The sequence below is a fragment of the Equus asinus genome, chromosome X (assembly GCF_041296235.1).
Source record: "Equus asinus isolate D_3611 breed Donkey chromosome X, EquAss-T2T_v2, whole genome shotgun sequence".
Lineage (NCBI taxonomy): Eukaryota > Metazoa > Chordata > Mammalia > Perissodactyla > Equidae > Equus > Equus asinus.
In genome coordinates, this window is record NC_091820.1 from 43,114,164 (window position 1) to 43,134,362 (window position 20,199).

The 20,199-nt window shown below is 39.7% G+C and overlaps 1 protein-coding gene across 1 annotated transcript in view; it reads right to left on the minus strand.

The window, feature by feature from the left end:
• The window catches only part of LOC106838326 (amine oxidase [flavin-containing] A), a 61,344-nt gene that overhangs the window by 35,657 nt on the left and 5,488 nt on the right, over positions 1-20,199 (minus strand). Inside the window, exons 2-3 of the mRNA XM_014852338.3 lie at positions 6,755-6,849; positions 1,944-2,081 (exon numbers count right to left, since the gene is read on the minus strand). Coding sequence (XP_014707824.3) covers positions 1,944-2,081; positions 6,755-6,849 — 233 coding nt within the window. The remainder of the gene's footprint in view (positions 1-1,943; positions 2,082-6,754; positions 6,850-20,199) is intronic.

A 20,199-nucleotide genomic window follows, 5' to 3' on the forward strand; every position in this document is an offset into this window, starting at 1 on the left:
AATATCTTCCTGCTTTTCCCTCATCTGGTCTCCTTACTTTACAGTTTCCTGGTCATTATAAAAACATCTACTACACTATTTCTCATTGCAGAAAGGAGACGATTTACTAGAAACAATAGCAGAAAGGCACTCATTCAGAGAAATTAACCTCTAATTGACCTGCTACATTTTTACCATAACATTGCTGTCTACTTTGGTGAAAATATGTGTTTTTTTGGCAGGTTAAAGTATGTGAGAGGATGGTTTAATGGTATTTCTATTCTCCACCATTTCATTAGATGAGATTATGTCTTAAATGAAAAGGACAGTGTGTAGCATGTTAAATACGTGCTTACTGGTAAGTCAGTTCTAAAATTCATGAAGAGCATGTAGTCAGGGGGAAGGCAGACCATTACTAGGTTTATAACCCTGTCAAATCACTTTACCTCTCTGAACCTAAGTTTTCTCCTCTGTAAAATGGGGATAACCATGCCTGCCTAATAAGGTAGATAGAAGGATTTAAGGAATTTATGCATAAAAAGCACTTAGTTGTTTATCGTGAGTCTCCGGGGAAAAGAAAAATCTCCCAGCTCCTGAATGTTAGGAAGAAAGAAATTATAAGCGTGAGTGTGCTCAGATTCCAGGATAATCATCAGACTCCTTTTCTTCCCAGCTGGACTGGCGAGTGAATTTACATGACTGTTTAATTAGCAGTTGAGTGCAAAGGATTTGGTTTCTCTCCCGACATTAAATATGCCAATACACGTAAAACTGCTCAATAAATGTGAGCTGTTATTATTCTTACCGTTTTTATTACAGGGAAACATACTATGCAGAAAAGAGAAAGTGGGGAAGCAAAGGATTTTTTCCCTTTTTGATCATGGCCTATTGAAGCCAGCATTCATAAACACTTGGTATAATTTTTTATGTTTTCTACATTCCTCCCTTGACATCTGGACCCAATTTTTCTAAAGGCTTCTGGTTTGTTTTCTCATGTGCCACTGCCAGACTTTCCCAAGCATCCCAAACCATCTCAAACCAGCTCTCCGAGTTTCCCAAGATTCCTGATCTCCTTCATTGGGCATCAATGTGCATACATCACAAGCATCCTTAACTCCCAGCTCTGAAAGGCCTTGAAGACACTAGACCTACACGACTGCCTGGGGTGGAATGGGGGGTAGATGTGGTTACCGGTGTGGGAATCCTGGCATTAGAATGAGTAAATGACCCCTGCCCTCGTGACACTAGTTCCAGGAAGTGGGCTGCAATGTCAGATTGGATACTTGATTTCTCAAGGCACGTTTCCAGACTCCAGCTGCTCCGTGTTTGGATTCAGTAAGAAAGAATAATGCTGGCAACAGCTGCTGTTTCTTGACTGGGTATCAGCAGTCAGAGTTTAAACAGTCTCTTGTTTAAACAGTGGGAAACTGCACAACCGAGCTAGACTTCCCAAGAGTCAAGGCCAGGTACAAAGGAAATTATCAAAGTGTGCAAAGAAATGTCAGGCAAGAATGAGGATGAATAATCTGTTCAAAGTCTTAAGAAGTGGCCTCAAACTATTAGGTTCCTTGGGACCTTAGAATTGCCTCATAGGTGCCTCAGGGGCTGCCTGGGGCTGTGTGTGTGTGTATATGTGTGTGTCCCAGGCACCCCCACCCGCAGAGGGAGGGAAGGAAGGAAGCTGAGAGCTTCTTACTCCTACTCCAGTTGGACTGGGGTGGGGCGTGCAGCCTTCAAGGGTCACAGTGGGTGATGTGGGGGAGGGCCAAGCTGAGGCATGACCCCTTGCAGTGATTCCAGGAGGCCACAGGGATTTTTTAAATGAAAACAAAAAAAGAAAAGAAAGGCAGAATACTACTTTAAACCTGACAGCCAATTTTTATGATTGCTTGAAGAAAAAACAAAACAAAACGAAATGTTTTCCCAAATAATGCTCCCCCATTGGTCACTTGAGCCAGGCTTACCTTGACATACTGAACAAGACGCTCATTTACGTTCACTTTGTAGGTTTCTAAACCCAGCTCCTTAGATAACCGTAAGATCCTGTTCTGGGTCGGTCCTACATAAGCCCCGCCAACATCTACGTAATTCACATGTTTGTTCTGTAGAAGGAGAAAAAGTAACCAGAAGATTTTAGTTAAAACATGAAAAAAAGAGTTTCTGTCTTATAAAAAAACATTTATTTATTACAACCTAAATGTGCCTTTTATCTCTCTTATAAAATGCAACTGAAAATAGCATTCCTTTCTTCTCCACTCATTAACCCTGTATGACACTCATCATTAAGCAACCCCATTTGTATAGTCACTGCTGAGGCCAATTCAGCAATAACATGCATAAGGAATAAAGAACACTGTGGGACATCCTGCTGATCTAAATCCTTTTCAAAGCATTTAGGTTATTATCTATCCTTTTCCTTGAGGTTGTGCTGCAGGAGCCATGCAGAGATTGATTAGGCCTAACTCTCTGATTTCCAACAGAAGAAATTTTAAATCAGCCCACACTGATGAGTTCTTGATCCTATTTTAAAACATCTGCAGGGGGCCAGCCCGGTGGCGTAGTGGTTAAGTTCGCGCACTCCGCTTTGGCAGCCGGGGGTTCGCAGGTTCAGATCCCAGGCGTGTACCTGGCACCACTCATCAGGCCATGCTGTGGCAGCATCCCACATAAAGTAGAGGAAGATTGGCACAGATGTTGGCTCAGCAACAATCTTCCTTAAGCAAAAACAGTAATATTGGCAACAGATGTTAGCTCAGGGCCAGTCTTCCTCACACACACACACACAAAATTTGCTGGACAGAATGCATCACAGGAAGATACGATCTGCCCCCTAGTGACCTGCCTAACCTCATCTCCAATTCTCTTTTCCTTAATCACTCTCTTTTAGCCAAATTGATCTCCTATTTCTTGAATACACCAGGCACATTTCTGCCTTAGAATCTTTGCATTGGCTCTTCCTTCTGCCAGGAATGCTCTTGTCCCAAATATGCTTTTGAGCAGAGAAGTGCCACGATTTGACTCAGGTTTGAAAGGCTTATTCTGGCTGCTGCACGAAGACTAGATTATGGGCAGCAAGGGCAAAGGCAGGGAAATCAGTTAGGAGGCTACTGAATAATCTGTCCTAGAGATGATGGTGGCTCCCACCAAGTGGCAGTCATGAAAGTGGTGGGAAGTGGTGAATTCTGGATATATTTTGAAGGCAAAGCCAGCAGAAGTTCCTGACAGAATGAATGCGGGACCTGATAGTGTTGAGCATGACTCCGAGTTTTTTGGAGTTGCCATCCTCTGATATGGGGAAGGCTTGTGGAATAGTGGTCTTGATGAAGAAGATCAGAAGTTCAGTTTGAATGTGTTAAATTTGAGATATCTGTTCAACATCCAGGAGATGTGCACATTTCTAGCTTCCATATCAAGGCAGCACAGTATACTTTATTCAGCATCTTACTTATTTCGATGGGGAGAGTTAATCAGGCTTTCCATTCTGCCAGAATACCAGAAATGAAGTGTCCCTTTGACTTCTTTAACCTGTTCCTCATATAACCCTTACATTCCCTTTTACTACCTATTGGTGCTGTCCTCCAGACCTTCTCTAGTCTCCAACATCCTTTTTAAGACATGAAAACAAAACTGGAGTCAGCACTCCAATAAATTTCGAGGCTTTAACAAAGACAGCAAGAGGACTCTTGTGAGTTCCCAAACATGATGTCTTTAGAACACTGACACTATCTTTAAGGCAAAAGTCCTAAGTGAGGTAGTAAAAAGTGTGAGGCACTTTACAGAATGTTTCTTTACAAAGTCAAAAGATTCTAAAGGAGGTGCCTCAGGTTCAGCAAGATACTAGAACTGTAATACCATATTCTGCTATGTTGCACTTCAGTCTTTAGGGTCTTGATTTCCATTTCATTACTCAGCCTTTGAAAAGGTCACAAACATGCAACTATATTAGGAAACAAATACACCATCCCTGCGGTAGCCCTGCAGGCATATCAACTGCATTAACTTGATCCTGAAGAATTACGGAGGAATCGCAGTAGGAAAAACTGGGAAGTTCTGAACTAATAGAAGATCTATCTGAACAGCCGCCAAGTGACAATAGCAAAGTTGACATTTCAGTACTGAAAGATCCAGAATAACTTTTATGACATTTCCATTCCAAATTATCCTAATTGACAGAGCTATGAGAAACAATTCGAACAATATTCAGTTCCGTTTTTTTATTAAATACCATCATCTGTCCCTGTTTCTTAAGAAAGCCTTTTTTTCTCCTTCTATTCATTTGAAATCTTATAAATGTTAAGTCCTAGTTTCTAAGCATTTCAAAGCTCTTTTCTCGCCTACCTAAGGGAAGTTATAATATCATGTTCAATACACAGTAGTTCCTGTATGGTGCTGACATATATAAATAATGCAGCATGGAAAAGCAGCCTGGGGAAATAACATAGATGGGGACAAGCATGCTAAATTCTCATTTCCCTTATAGAAAGAAATTTGCTCCTAACTGAAAATCTGCAACATGACTGATGGTCGTATTTAATAACCAAAAGGTTTTAGAGATATGAAAAGTAGGGCTAAGGGACAACTTAATAACTATCTCAAAAATGAAGGAATATTTTTCAGAAAATGACAGGAGAATCATATCTAATAAGTCATACAGTCAGAATATGCAATCCTTCTTTTGCACTCCAACACACTGCCTTCGATTAGAATTTGAAGGTGGAAGGGAGCTTCTTTGAGTGTATTTAGATTGTATCTCATTGCCCAGATGAGAAATCTCAGATGTAAAGTGCTAACAGAACTTACCCAAGATAAGACAGTGAATCAGGCCAGTACAGGGGCCAGAATCCCAGTCTGCTCACTCCTAGATCTATCGCCTCCCAGTGGACTACATTTGAGGAAGTACTCAGAAATTCTCCAAATGCAATTAATCTGGATTTACATTAATTTAAAGCAAGCAAGCAAACACACATCATAGAGCAGCACTTCTACAGTATCCCCTGGGGATCTTGTCAAGATGCAGCTTCATGTTCAGCAGGTCTGGGACAGGGCCTGAGATTCTGCATTTCTATCAAGGGTGATTTCTATCCTGGGTGATTCCACGGCTGCTGGTCCACAGGACACTTTGCGTAGCGAGGCTGTAGAACACTTTTAGAGCTGAGCAAAGTGAAAATAGGCCTATGAGACATCCCTGCACATCTAAAAAGGTAGAAAGCGAATGACAGAAGGGGAGCATGGCATGGTGTGACTGAAAGAGCTGGTAAAATGTCCTGGTTCAGATGCTGTTGGTTGGCTATTCCACATCCATTCATATTCCCTTTCCCATGCCTGCTTCTATTATGCAGCCTGGAAATGGTAAATACTTGCTTCCCCAGGCTCCCTGGCAGCTAAGGGTTGCTATGTGCCCCAACTCTGGCCAATGAGACTAAAGCAAATGTCTGCTGGGGTCTTCTGGTAAAGGAAAAGCATTGCTGCAGATAAGACAGGCCACTTCTTCATGTTCTTTCCTGCCTTGAAAAGGAGGACTTGCTGCTTGAGCTGCAGCAGTGATTTGGTTACCACTAGGCAATAAGCCAACAAGCAAAGAATGGCTGAGCAGAGAGACAGAAAGAAGGCAAAGCCTTGAAAACAAAGCTGAACCCTCGCACCAGCCTGGACCACCTACCACTAGACTTCTTCCTATGTAAAATAATTGAATGTTTGTATTGCTTAAGCCATTGTTATTATCACCGCAAAAGCCATTCTATTCTAAGTCTGATACATCTTCTAATTAGATAGATGCTTTCTCTCCTTCCAGTCACTTCAACAGTCTGGTTTTGTCCTTGCTGCCAATCCCCAGCCTTTAACACTCTATTTGTGCGCTCACCTTCTAATCAAACACAAGGGCCTCTTTTCAGCCTTCATCCTGTGTCAAGTGCCCTTGGCATTTGACCCTGTTGATCATCCCTTCCACTTTCCTCCACTGATTTGCACAGCACTGCTCTAGTCTGGTCCTCCTCTTCTGCCCCTACTGCCTCTCTCTGGCTCCTCCGCCTCTGCCCCCTCTTAAATCTGCATGCTCCCCAAACTTCCATCTTTGGTCCTATTTCCTCCCCACCCTACGTACTCTTCCTTTGTACTTGCATCAGCTCCACACATTCAACCACCTGCAACCATTTCCTTGAATAGTAGTAAACAATAAGTGTGCATTTTTCCAGAATGGTGATGTAAGCTCAAGTATAAAACGGCAGTGACATAGCAAGAAGCTTCCTTCTCATGTCTAGTCGACCCGACCTGAGCAAAGAGTGTCTCTAGCAGCAGCACACCTCTTAGGGAACAAGGACCAAGGAAAAAGTTGCACAAAAATACGCTACATTTAATTCTGCTTACTGTAGCCACACTTCTTTTAAGTTGTGTATCCTTGGATAAATAAACAAGGAACCTATACTGTGTGTGTGCTGTGGGTGTGTGGTCATCTCCAGTCCAGCCAAACCGTAACCCCACCTGAGACACTGCATACTCTATTTAGGTCTCTTGTATGGAAATTATGACGCTGTACTGAAATTATTTGTTCACGTTCGTTTTCTTCACTAGACTATAAGCTACTGAAGGACAGAGGCTGTCACTCTTCGATGAGTTCTTGTTGAAAAGAAGGGACACTTAATTGATGGAGTAGTTTAGGGCTACGGAGGACAAATGTCTTAACTGCATGAACTCTTGAGATCTGCTCTAGCCCTGTGACTTCCAGTGAGCCCCTTCTGGTTTGTGTGAGATATTATATGTAGGTATTAAAATCACTTACCCTCACAGTGTATGTTCTTCCTCCAACTCTGTCCCGGGCTTCCAAAACCAAAACATTAGTTTCATGTTCGGCTAAGAGTTTGGCAGCAGACAATCCTAAAAGGAAAAAGAGGAAAACAAAATCGAGGAATATACCAACATCTAAACAAGAAACATCCAAGATTTAAGCAAGTTACACACAAAATGAATGCAGGGCATCATACACAATCCATTGATTTTACTGTCTTTCTAAGAAATTCTGACCACACTGTGATTAATTGAGCCACCAATTTTATAATCTATTATATATTACATTATCTATCATAATAAAGTTGGTTGACAAAATGTAACTTTTAAAATATCTATTTCGGTTTTTAGTGATAATCAAATCATATTTAAGAGAATTTGTTGAACCCCTAAATCAACCCTTATTGTGCTCCTCTTCTAGAAATCCTGATTGTATAAACAGAAGACTATGTTTTCCTGGAAACTTCCCCTGGGTACACCAGCCCTCAGTATATCTGTGCTTTTCTCAACTTGAAAATCCCCATAATCCCCTCTTATAATTTATATCTGGATTACATGCTTGATAGATCTTGTTTTCCCCCACTAGATTCAAAGGTAGGAACCACACTTCATACTTTATTCATTGGCTCAAAGCTGAGAACAAGTTTTCACCTGTAAATCAAAACTTTCATAAAAGATAGATTTAAAACCCAGTGTAGTAATACCAGAAAAGAGAGAAAGTGTCGTGGATTAACATTACATCAAGTGTGCATGCTATCCACATGATTTATTGCCGATGTTAATCTTGATAACCTAGTTGAGGCAGTGTTTGTCCGGTTTCTCCACTGTAAAGCTACTCTTTTTCCCCCTTTCCACTCTGTACTCTTCGGGAGGAAGTCTATGCCAGCCTACACTTAAGGAGTAGGGATTTATGTCCCACTTCCTTGAAGGTGGAGTAGCGACATAAATTATTTGGAATTCTCCTGCACAGGAGATTTGTCCCCCCTGTCCCCCACTTCTTTATTTATTCAATCATTTATTTATATCAGTATGGACTCAAAGATAGTTGTTTGATACTTTGGATTATAATCCAATACTATGTTATTGATTTTGTTGCTTTCAGTTGGCTCCTGTGTCCCTTTGACACACTCCCATCATTTCGTGTGTGTGTGTGTGTGTTTAAACACTTCCTCACTTTCTGGTATTACAAGATGTCTTCTCTTGCCAGCCTTAGAATCAGCCATTTCTCCAATGAGCCCTGGTTTCTTTTCCTTTTCTTTTTTTTTTTGGTGAGCAAGATTATCCCTGAGCTAACATGTGTGCCAATCTTCCTCTATTTTGTATGTGGGATGCTGCCACAGCATGGCTTGACGACCTGTGTGTAGGTCCACGCCTGGGATCCAAACCCGTGAACTCTGGGCTGCTGAAGTGGAGCATGCGAAGTTAACTACTATACCATTGGGCCAAGCCATAGCCTTGGTTCCTTTTATTGCAGACAGGTATTAGAAACTAAGATCTGGGCTCTAGGTGTGCCTGTTGCTACCAGGGTGTTACTACTTCTAAGACCTTTCAGCTCACAAAGTAAGAAAATATATGTGTGTACACACTTATTTTATTTTATTTTGCTGAGGAAGATTCACCCTAAGCTAACATACACTGCCAATCTTCCTCTTTGTTGTATGAGAGCCACTGGCACAGCATGACCACTGACAGACAAGTGGTGTAAGTCCACGCCAAGGAACTGAACCTGGGCCATGGAAGCAGAGCACACTGAACTTAACCACTAGGCCACCGGGGTGGCCCCCACACTTATTTTTAAATTTACATTCTTTTTGTACTTCAAATGATACCTTATACCTAGTTATCTTTATACTCCTATTACAAAAAATATGAAGCAGACTACAGAATTAAACATACTTCAAGAAGAAAAAAATTAGAATATTAGGGTGAAAGAAAAATAAGAAGGACACTAGGGATAAGATTAGTAAAATGATACAAATAATACCTAAATATGTATACAAATGGTTGAGGAGAGGAACTATCCTAAGTGATTTTAAAACCCAATAATTTGATAGTTCATTTCTAATGATATATATCCTAAAGACAAAAAAGAACTGGAAACATTTTGTTCAGTAACCATTTCATTGGTCCTAGTATTAGTTTTGTTATTTTGAGGCTATTATGTACGTAGTGTGGGATAAAGCAAATGAGTAATCAGGCTGGTGTCACTGAGAAGCAGAATTTGGGGCAAGGGGATAAGAAAATTCAGATGTAAGAACAACGAGATTAAATAAAAACCCTGTAGTCCTAAATATGAATTGGAATTATCAGTATAATCTCTGGATATATTCTGTCTTTAAAAAAATACATATTTCTTAGTTCTGTCCAATGAAAAGGGCTAAAAATAATAACCTAACTTGTAGCAATGAACACTCTCTACATCCAGATTGTGGTTTCCAAACAATCAATTCCCACTAAAAATGAACCATGGCTCATGACCTAGTCCAGATCTGGGGCAGGAAATGTACAAGATGGGTCTGAACCAGCAAGTTATACCAGAAAGCAAGGAGGCTATCAGAGACTACTAGGATTGTGACAAAAGGGCTCAGGAACCTACCTATATAAACTCCCACAGGCCAAAGATAGAACAACTTGGTTATCAAAAATAACAAGTGAATGGCTTAAATCCATGATTTCATAATAAATACTAAACAAACAAATAAAAACTCTCATTGCTCACCTTTGGAGAATGCTAAGGAACCACCCTATCATTTTGAAAAATGATAAAAGAAAGAAAAGAATCTGGCAATCATCCTACCTTTCCTATTTGCATTGAACCTCAAAGCAACCAAATGGCTAACAAAGGAAGGTTTTACCGTATAAAAGTATGCTAGCTAATAAGTGAAGACAGGAATAATTAGAATATGAGCATTTTGCAACCCCTAATGAATTAATGGATCTAGTGTAATAATTGTCAACAGCTGCTAACATCACACACACAAAAAAGAGATAACCAAACATTATTTGCCTCCTGATGAAAGCATGCACCACCACCTACAAAGAGTTGAAGGGAGGAAGAGTGGGAGGGAGGGGAGGAAGGGAAGGGGCAAACAAACTAAATTCTAATGTGATCAAGCCTCTAGATCTGATACTCAGATACTTAGAGGAACGTGTTAAATACCACCACTGGGATGCAATCAACAAAATCCAGATAGGAAATTATGCAAGACTGCCCTGGTTCATTTTTTTTTAACAACTTGCCTGTCCCTGCTCCCTCTCCCCTTTACCTTTCACAGGTTTTTCCTACAGTAAATCTCTTACACAGCTAGTTCTCTCTTGATGTCTGCGCTCAGAGGACCCAGACTGACACAGTATTTTGTTCATATACAGAATGGCATGGAATATACATAGCCAGAATCAAGGATGAGTTTAGGTCTATAAGATCTAAAATGCAAGGAAGCTAAATCATAATATCCAGCACTGCTATCTGCCGATGTTTGTACGTACTTTTGACCCTGTCAAGTCCAGTGTACCCTTACATGGCTGACATCCATCAAAGATTTAGGTGTGCAACAAATCTTCGGAATCTGCTCAAAAATAAAGGCATCCCATGGCAATTTAAATAAATTCAAGCCAATATCTGCAAATCTTGGTGCTATGGGTTTTGTGGGACAGAGCCACAGGCTTCTTATGCTGACCATCACAAAAAAAGGAGGAAGGCAGATGAAAAATGCTTATGCATTAAATCTTTGTTCTTATGTCTGACTATTTCTTTAGAATTAAGTCCTACAAGAGAGATTACTTAGTCAAAAGATATGAACATTTTTTTTTAAAGATTTTATTTTTTCCTTTTTCTCCCCAAAGCCCCCCAGTACATAGTTGTATATTCTTCGTTGTGGGTCCTTCCAGTTGTGGCACGTGGGACGCTGCCCCAGCATGGCCTGATGAGCAGTGCCATGTCCACTCCCAGGACTCGAACCAATGAAACACTGGGCCACCTGCAGCAGAGCGTGCAAACTCAACCACTCGGCCACGGGGCCAGCCCCAAGATATGAACATTTTTTAGGTTCAAAGCACCACTCTATATTTAAAAGCAAAGAAACTCAGATGCAGAAAATTTTAATTTCTTCCCAGTGCCCCTTAATCAATCTATTTATAATCCAATTAGATAAATACACCCAAGGGTTTATTAGAATTACTTGAGTGGCTCCTCTTCGAAGGAAGGAGCAACTTGTCCTCTGCATGCCGCCTAAGGAGAAGCAGAGGTGGCTTTGAACTCCCGCAGCAGTGGGACCTACAGTGGTCCTGCCCCCCGAGGCAGCCTCACAGTTGGTTAGCATTGTGCGTCCTACAGGTCAACTTCACGTGCCTTTCCTGTTGCCTCTCACAGCCATCCTTTTGAATAGATTTCATCATCCCCATATTCCAGATGAGAAAAATCAAGTGCCTGATATGACCTCAACAGAGTCTCCTGAAAAGCGAAGGAATTTTACTTCTCACATCCTCACTTGGAGCCCTGATAAAATAGAATCTAGCGTGTAACTCTAAACAAGTTTGGTGAGTGGAGTTCAGGGCCAATAATAAATAAACACCACTCAGGAGGCTAACGGGGGAGAGGAGAGCAGAGCTGGCTGAGCCAGACAAGGACCACACCAGTGACAAACGCAGTTTGGCATTTATGGACATAAACAAAATTAAGAAGCTGACAAAAATGATTGTTTCTGCATTACAGGAAAATGATTGGCTCTATGTTAGCAAGGAAAGTTTAAACTCTTAGTTTAAGAAGTAAGGAAAACATTTAAAGCATTAAAGGATTTCAGAAAAATGGTTTTAAAAAGGTTTTAGAATTTGAAGAGAGAAGATTTAAGTTATTTAGAAAAATATTTCTTCTAAGATGCTGAATAAATGGGGTTCTAATGTTTCAGTTTGAGTGCTAATTGTGAAGAAGACTCTGATAAGGATCTTCTATGATAATTTAAAGGTTAGAAAATACAAAATATGGAAATAAAAGCAAGATGCCATTAGAAAAGGTTATTTTTGAAAAATAACTAATTTTCAATAAATAATTCAGGAAGTCATAAATAAAGCACAAACATTCGCAATCCAGAAACACTTTTCTAATATATCAACTGTAATTGTCTGTTGATTCAAATGGAAAAAACTAAGATAATGTCTGCTTCAAGATATAAGTCTTGGATTATACCCCTTAACTCTTTTTGTGTATTACTATGCATTCTATCCTCCCTTCATCACTACAAAATTCAATAATCAGAGAAAAAAAAATCTCATCCCAATTGTCAACTTCACAGAATGGTTTTAGGGCTTTTGCCATAATCTTTGAAAATATTTATTTAACCTTCTTTTTTGTAAATGGGATAAAATTGTTAGAAAAGTTCTTTAAGTCTAAAGGCCAGTCACCAAATACAACGTAGCTACTAAAAAAAGACTTCCTAATTAAATATTTACTTATATCTGTTATGAAAAGAGATTTAAAATCTCACATTAAACCTATTTCATCTTGCTCCAAAGAAATATAGATAAACCAAAGCTAAGAGCATTGTGCATTACAGCTCCTCCTTTCATTCATTTTCCATCATTTAATGGCCATATGGAATCTAGAGTGATAGAAGAAGCCTGCTCCTCACCCACCCCTCCTGGACCCCTGCCCGTCTCCAAGATAAGGAAAGGGTTTGACATGTAGCACGCTGGTAAATGGTTAACAACCATCTCTGGGCTGGGGGGAAGGGGAGGACACCTGATGTGGAGCATTTGAATTTCCATGGTATATATACACTCCCATGACGGCTGATTTCAAACTACCAGTGTGATTTCAAGCTGCCAATGTGATAGCACTGACTGTGGAATTGGGAAGAGCATTTGCGATCACGATCAGTCCTTTGGAGCTAGTAGAAGCTGGCTCCAACACACACTGTTAGAGCTATAGACTCTTGGCCTCAGATCAGAGAGCGGAAGGGTAAACAAGTCAGGGAGAGGGAGAGCATCTATTAAATCGGCAAGTATATGAGATTCATTGGGTTGTAGGGGATGAAGGACCACCTTGGAAAGGTGTCCCAGATTCTCAAGTGTCCTAGTGTCTTAAGTCTGTGATTCTCCCATGGCTGCGTTTGAGGGAAGAGGTCTAAGTGGGCACTGGCAAAATCTACCATCCCCTGCACCTGCACCAGGAGCTCTTCCTCTCCCAAATCACGGCAAACCGAGCTCATTAGGAAGAAAAGAGGCCTGCACTCCAGAATGCCCTGTGGTTTTCTATGAGAGTCGAGCCCGAAGAAGCTACATTCACAAAGAGTTTGTCAAGGCCTTATTGTGAAAATAAGGATCTGATCACTTTCAAAATGCAAAAACCTGAAAACAGGAAAATAGCAGATAATCGCACAAGCAAATCTTAAATCACTTTGCAATTAAGTATTTTAAATAGGGATGATGAGTTTACAACAATACAATTCCTCTTCTGATTTCTCTCTCAGTAATCATTTGGATTTTACAGAAATGAAAATAAAGTAGGTTAATAGATTTATCAGAGAGGCTGAAAAAAAAAAAGTCTGCCAAAAGCACACCTCGTTTGAGAGTTCAGGCAACTGCTAATCCTGGTTATTAGATCAGGAGAGCCTGGGCGAGATGATGTATACAGCCAGCACCAGTGTTGCCATAGCAACTGCAAACCGGGCTCCAGCTTCTTAAAGTCACTGCCCATGGAAACTCTGTTCCCACAGATTCTGCAGTGCTACCAAAGTCCTGACATGGCTACATCCTCATAGAAATGGTATAGAAAGTGATTAAACCTACATAGCGTACCTGGAGAAGGAATTAATATCTGCAACGAAGCCATGGAGGAAATGGTCCTCTGCTTCCTGAGATATAAATCTCTTGCCGTGAAACTCAGCTTCACACTTACCCCTGCCTTCTCCACCTCGCCAAGGGCCCTTTCCTTTACCTTACTTCTTCAAGCACGTTCACGTTACTCTATTTTAGCGAAAAAAGGAAATCGCCCATTTGACCCGTGCTACCCTTTCCAGTTCAATTTCTGATTTTCTTTCAACAACAAATGATCCGGTGTCTCTACTTCCCTACTAGAGAAAATCTTGAAATGTAGTGTATTCCTCATGAAAAATGTCCAGGGACCCCACTTTCAACATAGACAAGTGATATAATCATCTGTCACACTCTGTCCCTGTTACCCCTGCTTTATTCTTCTTCTTAGCACACTTCACCACCTGGCACTATATATACTATATATGTATACTATAGTATATTTATATAGTATTATATAGTTTATATCCCCTTCACTAGAATTAAGCCCCCAAGAAAGTAGCGTCATTTAGGCATCTCAAGCTCAATATGTCTAGCACAGGACACTTGATATTTCCCCATAACTCATTCTTCCCCTAAAGCTCTTCAACTCAGTAAACGGCATCACCATTTAGCTAGTTCTCAGGTCAAAACCCTTGGAGCCATTCTTGACTCCTCTCTTTTCATCCTATACCTTATCCATTCAAGTGACAAGTCCTGTTGGTTGCAGAATCAAAATACATTCTGAATCTGACTGATTCTCAGCACTGCAACCACAGTCACTCTTGTCCAAGCCATTGTGGCCTTTTGCTCTTGTCCAGGGTACCATGACCTCTTGCCCAGAGATCTACCTTTTAACTAGTGTGTTATGACCTTCTTCAGAACAGAAATGGGTTATACATCTTTGCATCCTTAGAATATAGCCTGCCATGTTGCAGGTGTTCAAATGCTTGTTGCAATAAACAGAAGAACCACATACTAGGAAAACAAAACCAAGGCAACAGAAAAGTTTCTAATGCTACTTAGATTATATTTATCTCAAGCAACTAAGAAATATTGACAAGGATAGGGTACCAAGTCACTTTAACCTTTATGCCTAAGTAAGTCAGCAGATTCTAAATACTACTAGTACATTTTCTGGTCTTTGAATCAGCATTGAGCTTTTTAGCAAAAGAGAACAGAGAATATCAATACGCACACAAACTTGTTCCTGACACATACAGTCATTTCTTTCTTTCCATCTACCTACCTATCCATCCCTATATCCATCTGCATTTTGTGCTTCCTTTCAGAGAAAAAATTCTCTGCTATTGAAAAAGCCAAATCTTCTAATCCATTTGATGAGCTAAAAAGACAGTACTGTCTCAAATGATAAATAGAGGAAAGCTAACAATTAACTTCAATTTGTCCTGAATTCGACAGACTGTGTTGTCTAGACAGTCCTAATTTATTTGATTATTGTTCAGCATTCATCTTCACTTTAGATAAATGGATCTCACACAAGTTAGGGAATGCAATTACCCCTTAATTCATTATTCACCCCATTCTTTCCTTGAAAGTTAAAATACCCCAGGGGTGCTCCATCCTGCTGTCCTCAGATTCTGCACACTAGGATGTGCTGTAGTTTAAAGAAATACTTTGCAAAATGTTTTATGGAACACTAGTCCTAAAGATGCTCCGGGGAAAAGTATCAACGTATCAGTGTGGAAGTTGGGACATATGCTGTTTCTCCTTCTGCAAAATGTGTGGCGCATACTGGCATATTAAAGGCCCTGATAAGTCCTGCAGCGAAGAGACCTGTTTAACTCTGCATTTCTCCACTCTCTGTATTTTTGGAAAAACTATACCTCAAAACACACTTTGGGAAAGCTGGTTTCATCTCTTATAAAATTGTTCAAATATTTACAGTAATAAACTCCCCTGGGCAGGGTCCCAGGAGAACAATGCCTAGAACACAAGCTGAGTGTTGAAACAAAGCTTTAGTTTAGCTATGGCTTATGCTCTGCTGGATTTCCTAGCTTTTTGTCTTTCTTCCCAGAAAGAGACATTTTCCTTCAACTTTGACGTTCATCACCACCTGGGGAATGTGTATAGTATATATCATATAGTAACTTTTTTAAGTTAACTTTCTATTTTCAGTGAAGTGATCTCTGGCCAACAGAATTCTTACATAACGGCACGTTTGGACTCTTGGACTGAATACTCCAAGGACAATAAAAAGGGTAGTCAAACATTAGCTCATACTGAAGTTTTAGAAACAATGCTCCCAAAGCAGGGAAACGGCAAAAGCCATAAATTTTGCTTAAAGCACATAGTGGGCTCAATCAACAAATAGTTATTGGATGAATGAAGAAATAAATGAATGAATGAGTAAATACATGTAGACATGCAAGAAAAAGGTCTTTAACTTAAGCCACAGCAAACTCATTTCATCTGGAAACGGTCACCTTAAAGGTCATCTTTGTTACATTTCAGAATTTATCCAAAACACACTTCTGTGAAGCATGATTTCCTTCACGAAATCCTTTCCTTGTCTGTCATTTCCTGCTCTCTTCTTTGAGCCCTGGCCAAACCCCCGAGTCAACCTCAAACACCAAGAGCACTTCTTGTTCATCGCTGTTATCTCATGACATAGAGGAGTCCTCCGCCTCAGACGGTCACTGGAGAGACAAATGGACTGACCGATGGACTAGAGAACTGAAATCTTCCATTTGGGCCAAATTTTGTCAAATGCCTTCCATGACCAATGATTTTTATAAGCTATTACAAATGCATATTCAATCAGAAATGTATATTTAATATCAATGGCTTCACTTCAATACTTAAAATCTGTAAATACCAATCTTGGAAAACTATTTTTAAAAAAATCACATCAACCACCACAGCCTTTCATTTTCACCAGTGTTGTCTCCCCAAATGCTTTCTTCTCAAAACATATCAGGTTCACGGTCTTAATGTAGGAAATGCAGGTGCCTTATTTTTCAGCCTGGATGTCTTGACAGTTTTTATCATTGTCTATTTACATATTCATTACTAGTAACTGTCTAATGACCTAATGAATCCTTTGAATTCTTATTTTTGACCACTTCTGTGAAGTCCCAGTATCAGCCAAAAACATTTACGTTACAGGGACAGTGACACTGAAGAGGTTTCCATAACATCGGATGTTGGCCTGGTGCAGGGAAAAAAAAAGTCTATGCATAAAAATATGCATTTTTTTGGTGAAAGGATCCAATAACTTTCATCAGATATTCAAAGGAACATTCGATCCAAAAGGTTAAGAACCGCTGATCTAAACCATTTAAACAATGGCCAACATATTATCCTAAACACACCAGGAATGGATTTTTCAAAAAGGAAATAGATTCTTCATATAAAAGTCATTTGACCTAATAGGGTGCCCCATATTTTTAAATTTAAATGTCCATGAAGCAGTCATACGCCATGTAATATATTCTAAAATATAAATTACTGTGAAGAAACAGTCACTAGGTTTTAGAGAATCAAGCCTCAAAGGAAAGCAGTGATAAAGTTTACTGCAGTTTTATGAATGAGCCTACAAAACAAGCTCACTGAGCCGGGCTCTAGAGGGAGCACTGCCCTGGCGGTCAGTATTTTAGGGGTCCAACGTCAAGTTAAACAGCTAAGAATTTTGCGGCGTTTGGTAATTCACTCGACCCCTCTGAGCCTTCTTTTCTGCCCCTTCGAGCTCTTACAAGCTGTAATTCTTGAACATGGTTAATATGCAATTAACTCTCAAAGCCTATCATCTGGTTTTTATGTTCTGATTGACACTCTTACCTAATCAATCGATAGAATATTGCTATAAAGTGGGGTTTTACTTACTTTGGCCTAGCAACAACTAGAAAAGGGCTTGAAGCTAAGGCTCAGAAGAGCCACGGAGAAGGTTTGAATAAGTACCTGTAAGAGAGACCCAGACCCTGATTTAAGTTAGTGTAGGATGTCAATAAGAGAGATGACGCAAACCATTTCCAGAATACACATGGAAGAAAAAAAGTGTTGGGGAGGGGTCTGAAAGAAAAAGCTGAAGAGAGAGACCTTTAGGAAGCAGACTAATTACTAAAAAAGGTACTGGAAGATATATAACATATAACTTAATTGAACCTCTGATTTTACAGATGACAAAACTGTGGTTCAAAGATTTTTAAGCTGCCCTAATTCATAATGCTAGATGATAACATAATAAGGAATAGGTCATCCAAATGAAAATACAAACTGCTGGTAAAACTATAAAATATTTTTCAAAACAAAAGGATAAAACAGTCCTAGCAATCAACTTGTCTCAAATGCTCCAATGTTTAACAATGTAACTAAACTTTTTTGATTCATTTTGTGCAGTTCTAAACACTCAAACTTAAAAAGAAAAATAACAATCTATCCCTCTCATACATGCAAGTATAGTCTTCAAATGAGCCCTGATTGGATGACTACACTCTTGCACATCCTTGTATGTGATAGAAAACTACACCATAACCTCAGTCGTTTTGGGCACACCTGAATCCAAATACTGGCAAGATTTGTCATATGTAAAAAAAGGATATGTCATGCCTGCACAAAGCTTGTATGACCCAATATTCACCAATAACAGGCTTCCACATTTCTTTTTGCCAATTATTGGTCTCTGTGATCCAATTATACTACAGTTATACTATACTTATATAATTATACTATACTTTGATCTATTGTTAAATATATTTTTCACATTGGCTGAGAATTATGTATAGATTTAAATCAATTAGTATTGGTCAAATGCTAAAACTGCCCATTAAATGTCAGATAAACCTTCATTCAACCGTGAAGATATTAAAAAATCAGAACCCAAATAAATGTAATTCTTGTATTCTTTGTTCAGCATAAAAACATTTTATAGGGGCTGGCCTGGTGGCACAGTAGTTAAGTTCGTTGTGTGCTCTGCTCTGGTGGCCTGGGGTTCACCGGTTCAGATCTCAGGTGCAGACCCGTGAACTGCTTTATCAAGCCAAGCTGTGGTGGCATCCCACATAAAAAATAGAGCAAGACTGGCATGGATATTAGCTCAGGGACAATCTTCCTCAAGCAAAAAGAGGAGGATTGGTGGCAGATGTTAGCCCAGGGCTAGTCTTCCTCAAAAAAAAAAAATTATAAAGTAAAAGTACCCTAGTTTATTTTAGAGAAAAAAAAACACAAAATAGGGACAAAGGAGTGTCCTACAAGGCAGAAAATTAATGCTCAGCCTGCACTGAAGCTCAGAGTATCTAAATAATTAAGTCGTCAAAATAAGTGGCATTTTTTTTTAATGTAAGCTTTTCTTAATCACTACAAAACCACACAGTACATGCTACCAAATTCTGGATTAAAATGCTCCATGCAGAAATGATTCTTCAGGGTGACATATTTCAACAAAAAGGGAAATTGTGGTATGTTGTGGATTCAATTGTCAGAATTGAGAACATTAGTCAATCTTCTTGAAAAATGGCTTTTCTGTCTCAGATGATGAGAAACATTCAGTCCCTGATGATTTTATGCCAAGTTCTGGGTGGCTAGTGTTCTCAATTCTTTTAGTTGAGCTCAGCTTGTAGAAAAAAATTCATAAGAGTTCTATTGCTTAGACACTATATGGAAATATCTCTTTTTACATGACACTTGGAATTTAATTTAAAAAAAAACATGGAAAAACTCTCTAGTCACTGAGGACTATCCAGCATTACGACTAAAGTGTTTTCACTGTGCACTTGCTAACTGTTGGGCAGATGTGGCACATTGGGGTTATCTCGATAGTTACCAGGATCACATCCCAGAGGCACAGTAGGCAACTATTTTCCTTCCCTGGAACTCTTGCCATGGGCTTCAATTAAACACTGCTCCTGTATGGCTCACAGCCTCACGCCTCCGTATCTGTGCTCCTTCATTTTTCCATCCTCTTACCTGTACCTGTTAAAAATCCTACCTATCTCTCAGGGTCCCAGCACTTTGTTCATATTCATAACATTAGTATTTCTCTCACTGCATGAATGTCAATTATTTTCTCACTTGATTACTTCTTGCAAGAGGATTGGGTGCCCTATGGGCAGGGACACTACTTACTCAGCTTTATATACCTCTTTCCCTTGATCTAGCCGCTACTCAGCATATGGCAGAGGCTCTCAAAATGCTTGAACGAGTCCAGGCACCAGAGCCACCTCTGCTCCTAATGAGTTGCTTTGAGGGGCAGAGCATTCCTTTTCCCTAGAAGCGATTCTCTGGCTGTAGCTCTGAACACAAAGGGGATGCTGCCAAGAGGATTAAAATCTTAGGTGATTGGACTAGACTGTCTTTTAAAAATCCCTTTGGCCCAAAGACTCTGAAGCATGCATTGTCTTTTGGAGGTGGGCTTTTTTCCTCTTTTCCTTTTTTTCTCTCCCTAAAGACAGTCAATTTAGAAATTCTCAGTTAAGGCAGATTTTACAATCTTACACCACTGGGTTTCTGTCATTTGTCATATCTGTGTCATCTCACGAATAAGAACTAGTATCTAAAGTCAGCGACTGAACTGCTACACTTAAAATAAAATCAAGAAATAAAGACAGAAAATGTGTGAATTGCTAGCTATAGATTATAAGCTCTACAAGAAGAGAGAAAAGTTAAGGGGAGTCAGAGTGATCAAGGAAAAAAATG